Here is a 12,082-nt window from a genome sequence, read left to right on the forward strand (position 1 = left end):
CCCTTCCTGCTACATCAGCAAGTCCAATGGGGCATGGAAGATCTTTAAATCCCTTAACCCTTACAGATGGAGATCATAATAGTACCTACCTCATAGGGTTTTTGTGAGGATCAAATGAGGTAATATTGCAAAACGCTTAGTATGGTACCTGGAACATAGTAAGGTGCTTAACAAATTCTTTCTTTTCCTACCACCACCAAGGATGTTAATCTTCAGACAACTAAACACAAACTCATGTTAAACAAGAAATTGAAACCCTAGTTAAAACAAGTAGATGGTAGAAGAGTATTTAATTGTGTTTAATGAGTTTCTCACTTAGAGTGTATGAACTACATCTCAGGGTGCTAAAAGCTTTTGTGTAAAAATGGTCATTTGTGACCTTTGAGAAAACATGACTAACGGGAGAAGTGCCACAAGATTTGGGATTGGTAAATGTCCTGATTTTCAAAAAGGGGAAGAAGATGGATGCTTCAAACTTAGGCTAGTGATCTTGATTACTGTTTCTGTTATAATTTTAGAATAAATTATTGCACATGTATTTTGAGGACTTAGGGAGGAGGTGATCACTCTGACCCAGCATATTCTTATTAAAAAGCCATATTCGATTCATTTTATTTTTTTTGACATAGTTAATATAATAGTAAATTAGAGGAATGTCTTGGACATAGTTTATTAGAATTTCAGCAAGGAATTTGGCAAAGTCACATTATCCTTGTGGAAAAGGTCAAGAGATGTTGACCATAGGACAATATGTTTAGACTGGTTGACTAATTGGACCCAAAGAATGATGATTAACTTATTGATCTACCTGAATGGAGTTCTTTGTGTGCCCTAGGGATGGGTTGCTTTATCCTGTTCTGTCAATATTTTTTTGTCAGGCACTTCAACGAAAGCATAGAGTAAACCCATAACATTTAACAATTACTTAAAGCTAGGAAAGTTAACTAAAACATTAAATGACAGAATTGGAAGAGATCTTGACTGGTTGGAATGGTTGACTAAAACTAAAAAGATAAACCTTAATAAAAATAAATATAAAGTCCTTCATTTGACTCTGGAAATCCAAATGTAAAGACACAGAGGTAGTGTTATATGGCAGATTGAGTATTTGATCTCAGGCAGGAGACTTATATGTTCAAGTTCCTTCTCTTATATTCAGAATCTGTGTAACTTTGGGCAAGTTAATTACTTTCTCTGGACTTCAGTTTTCTCATCTATAGAATGCGAGCCTGGTGCGCTCAGTTACCTTCTTCTCTATCCTTGGCTAAGAGGCTGTTTGTTACCTCTATATTTTAAGCTGTGGTGCACAAATCTTATCTAGCTCTTCATTTCTCAAGTCAATTTTTCTCTTTCACATCCCTTGCTTTAAGTGGGTGCTAGTGAGGAAAACACCTCCAGGTTTATTTTTTTTTTTTGGCTAAGACTCTGGAATCTGTGGAGCCTTTTTTTGCTTCTTTCTGGCAGTATCATTTGTGCCCAAGTGAATCACCAGAACTGGGTGGTGTTTATCTATTTTACAAGTTTTGGAAAGTTTTCTTTAATATTTTGGATATTAAAGAAGACAGTAAACCTTTTTATTGTCAACAGGTTGACAGAGTGACAGAGCTACTTCAGTACCATTGAATTAATCACCAATTATCAGTAATATTCTCTTCTTCTTCTGACTCTTAATTAAGTATGATCATTCACCTCATAGTTTCTGTGACTCTATTATATCATTCTTTGGAGGACAGGCAGGAGACTGTTACCTCCTTAGCGCATTAAACCCACTCTTCAGCAAGAGCTGCAAATATATTTTATAACTCCAAGTGGACATCCGTCCTTTTCCTTCCTTTCCTCCTTTGCATGATACCATGTTTCCCCGATAATAAGACACTGTCTTATTAATTTTTTTGGAAAGAAAAACACCAGAGGGCTTATTTTCAGGGGAGGGCTTATGTTGTCCTGCCTCAGCTCTCCTCCGCGGCACTGCTCTCAATGGCGCCAGCAAGCAAATCACTGGGGAAGAACAGGATGATGCGCTCACTGCTGCAGCTCTGATTGGATGCAGCTTGGAGCGCGGCGTGCGTTTTACCCGGGGCGGGGGGAAGGTGCATACAGAGGGTACCGTAATGTAGTGTGTAGCACAGGGGATCACCTTCACTACAGTAGCAATCTCAATAGGGCTTATTTTCGGGGGAGGGCTTATTTTAGAGGAATCTTACACAGTAGGGGGAGGGCTTATTTTCGGGATAGGTCTTATTATCGGGGAAACACGGTAATCTTTCACACTCCACGTTCTTGATAAGGGTTTCCCATCTTTCTGTCTCTGTCTGCCTCTGTCTCTAACTCTGTTTTTCTCTGTCTGTGTGTGCATTTTTCATTCATTACCTACATTTTGGAAGAAAACTGCACTTTGATGACAATGGCAAAATTAATTCTTAGAAATTTGTTTTGACATCAAAATATTATCCTTCCAATTATTTCTCCCTCTAACTTTTCCAGTTTGATACATTTTAATGTAATTGTGCAAGACAAATAAAAATTTTATACATATTAATGAGACCAGAGTCATATAGTAGACAAAAGTGAGTGACTTGGCATTGAATTTTTTTTTTTTTTGCTTTTTTGGAGGGTAATTGGGGTTAAGTGACTTGCCCAAAGTTACCTGGCTAGTAAATGTGTCAAGTGTTTGAGGTCAGATTTGAACTCAGGTCCTCCTGACTCCAGGGCTGGCGCTCTATTCACTGTGTGTAATGGAAATGCACATTTAAAGATCTTCCCTGCCCCTAGGCTAAAGTGCACCTGGAGCCTGGGGTGGGAGGCTTGTTTTTCAGTAGATACTTTTTGATTGGCCAGTGGGTCCAGAAGGTTGTTACATTCTCTGAGCCAGGAGAAGGCTATATAAACCCTGATTTGAGGCTTTGTTTTGGGGCTCATTTTGAGAAGTGTTCTGTGATTTGATCAGATGAGTCTCTGGGAAGCCATTGTTGAGAGCCCCCTGGCTTTGAAAAACCCAGATGTTGATTTGGTATAGATGTAAATGGTTGGACAGTTTGGAAACCTGTCTATTTGATCTATTTCTCTGTCTTGATAATTCTGTCTGTATACTCTGAAGTTCGGGGTGCTGACCTTTTTCCCCTGAACTAGGTAAACGATACATATTTGACTGATTAAAGTCAGCTTGTTAACCCATTTTGAGTTGCTTTCCTTTAACAAAGCAGATCTAAGAACCTGTGTTGGCAGCCACCCTGGGGATGCTTGGGGTACTTGCTGCTACACTGTGCCACCTAGCTGCCCCCTTGGCATTGAATTTCATTATAATTCAAGTGGTAAGTTGATTCTATTATGTTATGTCATATGAATTTTTGTGTAGCTGAAATCACCAATACTTACGGACTGAACATATATATGTGTGTGTGTGTGTGTGCATATATATACAGCAAACATACACATATATCTTGGATATGCATATATGCATGTGTCTAAGATGTGTATACAGATGTATCCAAGACATATGTGCATACATACATATATACATTTATATGTGTATGCACAATATAATATATCTATGTGTATATATGTCCGTGTATGCATGCATAATACACATATATAGACACATATGTATATACACAAGACAAAAGTTTTACATGAATATAAATATATATAAATGTGTATGTATCAGATATACATTATCCATCCATCCGTCCATCCATCCATCCATCCATCCATCCATCTATATGTTACAATGGGAGGCAGATAAAGTGGATAAGGAAGATGATCAGAGAGGAGGCAGCTTGATGTGAAAATGAGCCTGCTTCTAGTGTAGAATGGAAGGATGATTGGGGAAATGACTGACAAAGGAGGAGAATAGCCATATTTACATAGGTCTATAATTATCTTCAATTTTACTTGTTGTACAGTGGAAAGAGGACTGGATTTACAGACTGGGGATCTGGGTTTGAATCCTGACATGACAACTTATTAGCTGTGTGACCTTGAGCAAATCAGTTCACCTCTTTACCTCATCTAAATTATAAATAAATAAAACGACAGGATCAGACTAGATATTCTCCACTATCCCTCCGAATTTCACATCTATGATACTATGACGTGGTTTGTTAGTTCAAGTTAAGAAGATGAGTCACGTTGTTTGAATGTGTCTTGAAGACCCAGGCAGAGAAGTGAATATAAATGCAGGCTTCTCTGGAGCTTGGCTGCTAAAGTTCTTATGGGATGGTGTTAAGGACAGCACGTGTAGCCAATGAGAGTGGGGATTGGTAGGTGAGCAACCAATGAGAGGCATGGGGATGGCCAGCTCTACACTGGTCAGTTGGCCACCAGGCTGTAGTTAACTGACCTCGTGGAGCTTCTCTTCTCTTCTCATGCTGTTGAGTGGGCTTTACTTTGTTTCAGCTTCGAACTGGAATTGGAAGGAAATATTGGTGATCTTGGTCGATTAGTCAGAGAAAGGTAGTGAGGGTAGGGTCAGAAGGGGATTCTGGTGAGTGAGGGTGGGGGAGGTGAGGGAGTGAGGATGGTTGGAACCTACGTGTCGCTTGAAAAAGAGCTGACATGACTAAGTGCCCATTAATTAGACCCGGTCTGTTTGGTCTCCTGGCTCCTTCCCCTCTGTGGGCCTGTGACTAAACAATTAGAAAAGTAAGTACTAGTAACCTGTGCTACTCAAGACAGATCCTTTAAAATTTTTTTGAGAATGCTTTATTATGTTATAAGTCTTTTTAGAATATAGCTTGATGTCAGGAAAAATAAAGTGGGATGGTTCCTTTCCTTATCCTTAATTTTCCCCATCCTTTAAACACTGATCAAGACTCCTCTAGCCTTCTCTGCTGTTCCCCAGTGGGGAATTAGGAGGGGATAGGGAGGGGAAGAACAGTATGGCAATGAGGGAGGGAGAGGGAACATTCCACTCTTGAGGAGTTTTCCCATTCATAAGTAGGAGAGGGGAATTAAAGATGCCATAGGAAGCCCCTCTTCATTCAAACACTAATTTGGGCATTTTTAAAGAGCTTCATTCCCACACAAGTTGTGATTTATAAGAAGAGAAGTGTTCAGATGGCATGAGTATGGGAAGAAAAACTTAACTCAGGTCCTGGAAATTCTCATTTCCCTTTTTCTGTGTGCTGTCTGCAGGGAGTAGAGTTACAGTGACTGATCATATCTGATTTTGCATTGGGATCAGAAAAACAGAGGGAAAAATGAATTTCTCTAGCAGCAAGGCTATCCCGATTCCTGATTTACTCTGTGGGAAGCCAGATATACAAACCTTGAAGAAACCACATTTTATGCTACTGCTATTTTCCATCATTTTTGTGTCAGGTAGGTCACTTGGTTCCTTAACTTCCTCTCTTTTCAAGTCTCTGCATCTTTCCCCCTGCACCCAAAGGAATTAAACCACATGAAAATCAAAGGTCACACTATATCAACAAGGCATATAGTTAACTAGTCACCTTTGTGTGTCTAGGGTGCATGAGACCTCAGTTCAATTTGAAAGAACAGGAAAATTCCTGGGACATGATAAAAATAAATTTATTTATCAGAAACTTTCAAATGGTAAGGATTTTTTTGGGGGGCAAGACTACAGCATATTACCAAGGCTAGTACCCAATGTCTTTCCTTAGAGATAGATAAGAATTGACTAGTTAAAAGATCCGATATCTAGCATAGTCTGGCCCAGTGCAGACTGGGCCTGTGATTTCATTGGTATGAGGAGTTTCCAACATGCAATACCCCACCCCCACTCCCACCTCCATGCAGATTACAAACTTTTCTTTGACTCAAGCTCCAAGGCTCACACTCTAACCACTAAGCCATACTACCTCTTACCTTGCACATACTAAGTGCTTAATAAATTAGATGCCCACTTATTTTCAAACAGATTAGATGGTGAATGTTTTAAAGCAAAGATATGGACTAGCTGACTATGAAGGCTTAGAGGTGGAACTGAAAAATGACTAAACAACCATGGGTAAAGAAAAGAGTATCAGTAAAACCTTAAAAAAAACACAGAGAAGAAATCCTTATTTGGAATGAGACACAATCACAGCAAAGAAGATAGAAAAGATAAAAAAAAGAAGCCTGGCTTTCCATTTACTCCTTTGCAATCAGATCCCTGCACATAGTTAGTTATGTGTAGTGTCCAGACATCATTGAGTGTGAAGTAGCTTATTTGTGTTGGTCTTGAGAAGACAGTCTTGCCCTTCTAAGACACAGACCAGTAACATATGTTACTTATCCACCCCAAATGAGGAAGGCTTCAAATGAGAGGCCCAGTGAGAGACAATACAAGTTTGATTAATTATTTTGAATTGGGTTGCTTCTTTGTAACGTGTATGTTTTGTGTGTTTTCTTTAGGAATGTTGAGAATTATATTAAAGAACTATGAACCAGCTATCCTGACAATTCTTTCTCTTTTGGGATTTTTCATAGGATTAATGGGCCGTGAATTTGATCAGGTATCATAGAAAATAAGTTGGAGAGTGGGATGGAAATAAGTTAAATGTAATAAATAAAATAAGTAAAAATGGGATTAAAAAAGGAAGCAAAAGCAGGTTCCCTTCTGTTCTCAGTGTATGAAACAGTGTTTATGTGAAAATTCACTTGAAAAATTGTATCCAATATTTAAAGCAATTTCAAAAATGAGAAAACATTTTGTAAATAAAGGAGAAATATGGATTACAAAGGCTTAAGCCCTGGAATTTATATACTTTGATTCTATTTTGGGGTCCTTGCCTTCTCCACTTTCTATCATTTCTCTTTTCTCTTCCCATACTAGCTCATTTTTCTTTGTCTACAAATATGTGCAGACTTACCTCTTTAAAAAAAAAAGACTTCCACTGACTCTTGTCCTGCCCATTTCCCCACATTTCTTGACTACCAAACCTTATATGCAAGGACTTTATTGTCAGCTGGTTCCCCTTTCTTAGCACTGTGCGCAGCATCCCAAGGAAAGCAGGGCCACTTGGTCCATAAAAGCAGAATCCTTCCACTTGAGAGAAGTGCAAAACTTCAAATGCACAGCCCATGTGTCTTATCCTGCATGTAGCTCCCCAGATGATTGTCCTTCCCTTCTGCTTCTTGGAGTGCCTAGTTTCTTTCAAGACTCAGCTCAGTCTACTTTCTATATGAAACCTTTCTTAGTATTCCTACCTCCCAGTGCCTTCCCCTTTCCCAAATTACCTTGCATTTTTATTACTTTTGTTGTGAGGGAAGGGCGGCATATACTTATATATGTATGTATCATCATCCCCCAAAGCATATAATCTTACATTTGTATCCTTAGTGCCCACCACATACCTAGAACAACAGGTGCTTATAGCTCCTGACTATTCTATTACCCCAATTATTTGATCCTTCTGATGGAATGGCAATTATTATTCCCATACAGCCTTATTCTGGCTTCTATTTCTTTGACAAAACCCTTTTTCCTGCTGCTTCTAGAAGTCCCCTTGAACAGACTTTCTAGTTGACTGTTACTTTATTAATCTCCCCCCCCCCCCATTTTTTTTTTTTTGCTTTTTTGGAGTGGGGAAGGCAGAGCAATTGGGGTTAAGTGACTTGCCCAAGATCACACAGCTAGTAAGTGTCAAGTGTCTGAGGCCGAATTTGAACTCAGGTCCTCCTGAATCCAGGGATGGTGCTCTATTCATTGTACCACTAGTCACTCCCCCCCCAAACTTCTTTCAAGAGAAACTTATGATTGGCAGTTTTCTTGCCTGCCTAGTCTTGCATCTCCCAGGTGCCTCTTATGAGAAGACTTTCTGACCAGCAATAATCTTGTTGCTTTGGTCAGCAAGATTGACTGCTTTGGTCAAAAGATTAGTGCATAGGATCAGTAAAAGAACTTCACTGAAACAAAACTGTGTCTGTTGACCAATTTTTAGAGGGGACATCCCTATGAAAGATGAGCAAGCTAGGTAAATACTGCTACCAAATTATCCACCCTCAAATGTTAATAGATAAGAATTGAAATTTATGTTTAGTTTCAATCCAAGAGAAGGCAACCCTCATACACAGAGTACAAATATCAAGTCAGTCTTCCCCCTGTAGACATTGGAGAATCCATGTTGGTGTGGGGGTCAGGGATTGAGGGGAAGAGTTCCGTCATGACTGCCTGTTCTTCCTGCTGAGGTGCTTCTGCCCCTCATCAGAGGCCCTCTATTGGTATTATGGTCAGTTTAGGAAGAATGGGGATAACACCAGGATCCCACAGTAATCAAACCTCCCTTGAATCCCCCAGCCTCTAGAACTAGTGACTAAATTAACTCTATATGCCACAGGTTCTAGATTCCACCTTCATTCCCTTCTGGCAACAATAACACACTTCAGGTTCAGGTGTTGGTGGACTCTGGAACCCCTGGCAGCTTTGTAGACCACAATATGGTTTAGCAAGAAAACATTTCTGAGCCATGAGTGGTATAAACAGTCAACCAAAGTCTTCTTCAGATGGGTCTACTTATGCATAAAACTAGTTCCCTCCAACTTGTGTGGGAAACCACTATGAAATCCTTACCTTCTATGTAACTGGTGCCTTCTTGTCCCCACTGGTTCTTGGCATCCACTTGCCAACCTTGAATGATATCCTTTTTTGTAAGTAGTAGAAGCACGTCATTTCATCTTTCCCACTGTTTTCAACAATATCACACTGATCCAGCAGCCACCAATGCTATTTCCCCTAGTAAATATCATGATTGCCAGAATATTTTGTGCCATAAGAGTGGAGACCCTGGCTAGAATCAAAGGATTTAAGAGCTAAAAGGGAGCTTAGTAGTTACTATATCCAGCCCCACTATTATACAGATAAGAAAACTAAGGACTAGAAATGTTATCAGGCTGGACCAGAACCCAACCATTCCTCCTTCTTAAAGGTCATCAACCCAATCCTGATTATACCATTAACATATAGCTCCATGGGTCCCTTTCCCTGCAGACTGTACCCATTCCAGAGCTGTACTGTTGCCTATTGATAAAAAGAACAGTGACCTGGCATTGTTTCATATTTACTTTAATGTCATTATAATAAAGGACTGGTGCATGTTCCCTCTTATCATCAAATTTCTGGACCCCAGGAAATTGGGCCTTTGTATCAGTGTGGGAATGGATAAGTAAGTGTGGGTGAATTTAGGTGTGCGTGTGTGTGAATGTGAATGAATGTGGGTGTGAATGAGCATTGGTGAGTGTGCTCACTCCTGGGATCATCTTTAGAGGCATCTGAGTATCCAGGGGGCCTAGGAGGTGTTGCTTGGAAAAGAAAAAGTATAGATGTGGAAAGCAAGGACGAATTTAAATTCTGCTCAGCTGCTACTTACCAGCTGTGTGAGCCCCAGACAGGTCACTCAACCTCTATGGGCCTCAGATTCTTGATCTAATTTGGACTAGATGATTGAGGCCCCTTCCAGCACTAGCTCTTTGGTCCTGTGAGGGGACCCCGTTGGGGTCTGAACCTGGAGATTCCCCCTGGGACAGCAGGAGATCTGCAGCTGGATGGTCTGCAAATGTCTTAATTCATTCCAATGCTGAACCTGAACCACCAGATTGGCCCAAGTCAGGCAGGGCCAACAACAGTAATTCTGGCATCTCAAGACTCTGGATTTGTCCATGTAATGAAAATTGAGGAAGAGAAAGAAGAGAAAATTACTTTTGGGCTCCTGACAGCTGGTAATGAGAAATATCTGACCTTTCAAGATGTGTCTATAGACTTCCCCCAGGAGGAATGAGGGCTGTTGGAACCTCCTCAGAAGGACCTGCTTAGGGATGTGATGCTGGAGAATTATGAGAACTTTGTGTCCCTAAGCCCTCCTGTTTCCAAACCAGTTCTGATCTCCCATTTGGAAACAAGAGAAGCACCAGGTCTTCTAGCAAGAGAAGCTGCATGAAGCATGTACCCAGATTCCATTTTCAGATCAGTTGTAAAACCAAGGCTTGAACCCCAAAGCTGGGTATCTCTATGGGAACATCATCTAAGAAGAAAATCACTAGGAATTGTTCCTAGAATTCTGAATTGGGGGAAACTTGGGATTATACTTTCAAGTCAAATAGACAGAAGAACAGCAAGGGAAAAACAGACAGAAAATTAACAATAATTCATAGAAGAATTATTAATAAATTAAGTATTCATGAATGTAATACTTTTGGAAGAAGCATTAGTCTGGAATCAATATTCATTCTACAACAGGGAGTTCCTACAAGCAATTGTTTCTATAAATATGATACACTTGGAAAAACTTTAAACAATTTTCAGAACTAATTAAATATAATATGATCACCTTGGGAAATAAACTTTGTAAGCATAATAATTATAAGAAGCCCTTTACTAACCATTCATTACCATAGAGTATGTGCTCAAAGAATATACTCTGAGTGTAAATATGGCAAAACCTTTAGCATCATTGTACCTTGCTGTACAGCAAAACATTCATATTGGAAAGACATCCCCTCAGTAAATGTAATGAATGTGGGAAATCCTTCAGCAATACCTACCTGAACTACAACATCTCATACTGAAGAGAAATCTCATAAATGTAATAAATGTGAAATGTGGGGAATTCTTCAGGCAGAGGTCATCCATTAGGTGACATTGGAAAATTAAGCCTGGAAGCCCTATACATATGGGGAGAATGTAGGAAAATCTTCAGGCAGAAGGAATTCCTTAAAATATATAATTTCATGCAATACATTCATAGAGGTGAGAAGCCATTGGAATGTAATTAATATGAGAAAGCCTTAAACACCAGGAAATTCATACTAGAAGGAAATCTTATAAACATAATGAGTATGGGAAAGCCTTGGCCATGACTGAACTCCTTCAAACACATAAGCTAATTCTTCCTGAAGGGAAATACTTTGAATGTAATGAATGTGGGAAAGGCTTCAGGTACAGCTGATATATTAAGAGATATCAAAGGACTCATACTGGAGGGTAACCATAGAACTGTGGTTCAAGTTGAAAAGACTCTGAACACCTCATTCAGTGTGAGAGAATTCATATTGAGCAATAAAATCTATAAATGTGGTAGATCTAGGGAAGGCCTACAGGGAAACTTTGATATACATAAAATAATCCATACTGGGGAGAAAGCTTATACATAGAATGAATGTGGGAAAATATTTCAGGCTCTCTTGCTTGTCTGAAAAGAAAAATCAGGGGGCGGAGTCAAGATGGTGGAGTAGAAGCAGGACCTCCCCACTGCTCTGGCTTCCACCTTCCCCAATCCATGTAAAAAGGGGACTCTAAACAAACTTTGGAGCTGCAGAACCCACAAAATGACACAGAGAAGCTAACCTCCCACTGAGGACAGCCCGGCAAGCTGGCAGGAATCGGCCAGCGCAGTGCTCTGGGAGCCCAGCCCAGCCCCATGCCAAGGCTTTAGCCCCAGGGTGGGTCTGACCAGCTGCTGGCCAGAGGGACTCCAGATCAGCAGCAGCTGTGGCCATTTCCAGATTTATCAACACATAGGTGCGAAGGACAAAGTGAGAGGTCAGTGAAGTCTGGGCTTTGGGACCCAGTAAGTGGGAGTGCATGGCTTTTGCCCCGGGGGTGAGAAGCTGCTGAGCCACCAGCACGGCCAGCCAGCTCCATGTGGCAGCTTCAGCTCCTGGCCTGCAGAGTGTAGGGGGACCAAGCCCAGTCTGAGGGGTAATTGCTCTTGCTTTAACCTTCTTGGATCTGGATTGCAGTCTAGGGTGGAGGTCCTGGGGTGTGTGTCCAGCTTGCCAGAGCATGTGGAGACCTCAGAGAGGGCACCCATATAATACCTCTGGCAGCTGAGAAAACCCTAGCATTTGGGATGAAAGCTCCCCTGTCTAGTGGCAGAGTCCTACTGTGGCAAAAAGCTCAGGGGTCAAGTGACTGAGGGGTGACATGACCAGGCAAAGGAAACAAAGCAGACAGAAGATTCCAACATTAGACTCCTATTTTGGGGACAAAAAGGAGAAAAGCATGGAACAGGAGGAAGACAGTGAAGTCAGAACTCCTTCACCAAAAGCTTCAAAGGAAAATACAAGCTGGTTACAGGCCATAGAGGACCTTAAGAAGCAGATAAGAGAAGTGGAGGAAAAATTGGTAAGATAAATGAGAACAATG

General features: G+C 40.6%; 1 protein-coding gene across 1 annotated transcript in view; it reads left to right on the forward strand.

Moving 5' to 3' along the window:
* The first annotated feature begins 5,198 nt into the window (after positions 1–5,198).
* Positions 5,199–12,082, forward strand: part of SLC9C2 (solute carrier family 9 member C2 (putative)) — a 96,080-nt gene continuing 89,196 nt past the window's right edge. The window contains exons 1-2 of the mRNA XM_069065435.1: positions 5,199–5,319; positions 6,355–6,455. Coding sequence (XP_068921536.1) covers positions 5,199–5,319; positions 6,355–6,455 — 222 coding nt within the window. The remainder of the gene's footprint in view (positions 5,320–6,354; positions 6,456–12,082) is intronic.

Source organism: Petaurus breviceps, unplaced genomic scaffold (assembly GCF_028583685.1).
Source record: "Petaurus breviceps papuanus isolate PSGF00001 unplaced genomic scaffold, PetGlider_PUasm1.0 90692, whole genome shotgun sequence".
Classification (NCBI taxonomy): domain Eukaryota; kingdom Metazoa; phylum Chordata; class Mammalia; order Diprotodontia; family Petauridae; genus Petaurus; species Petaurus breviceps.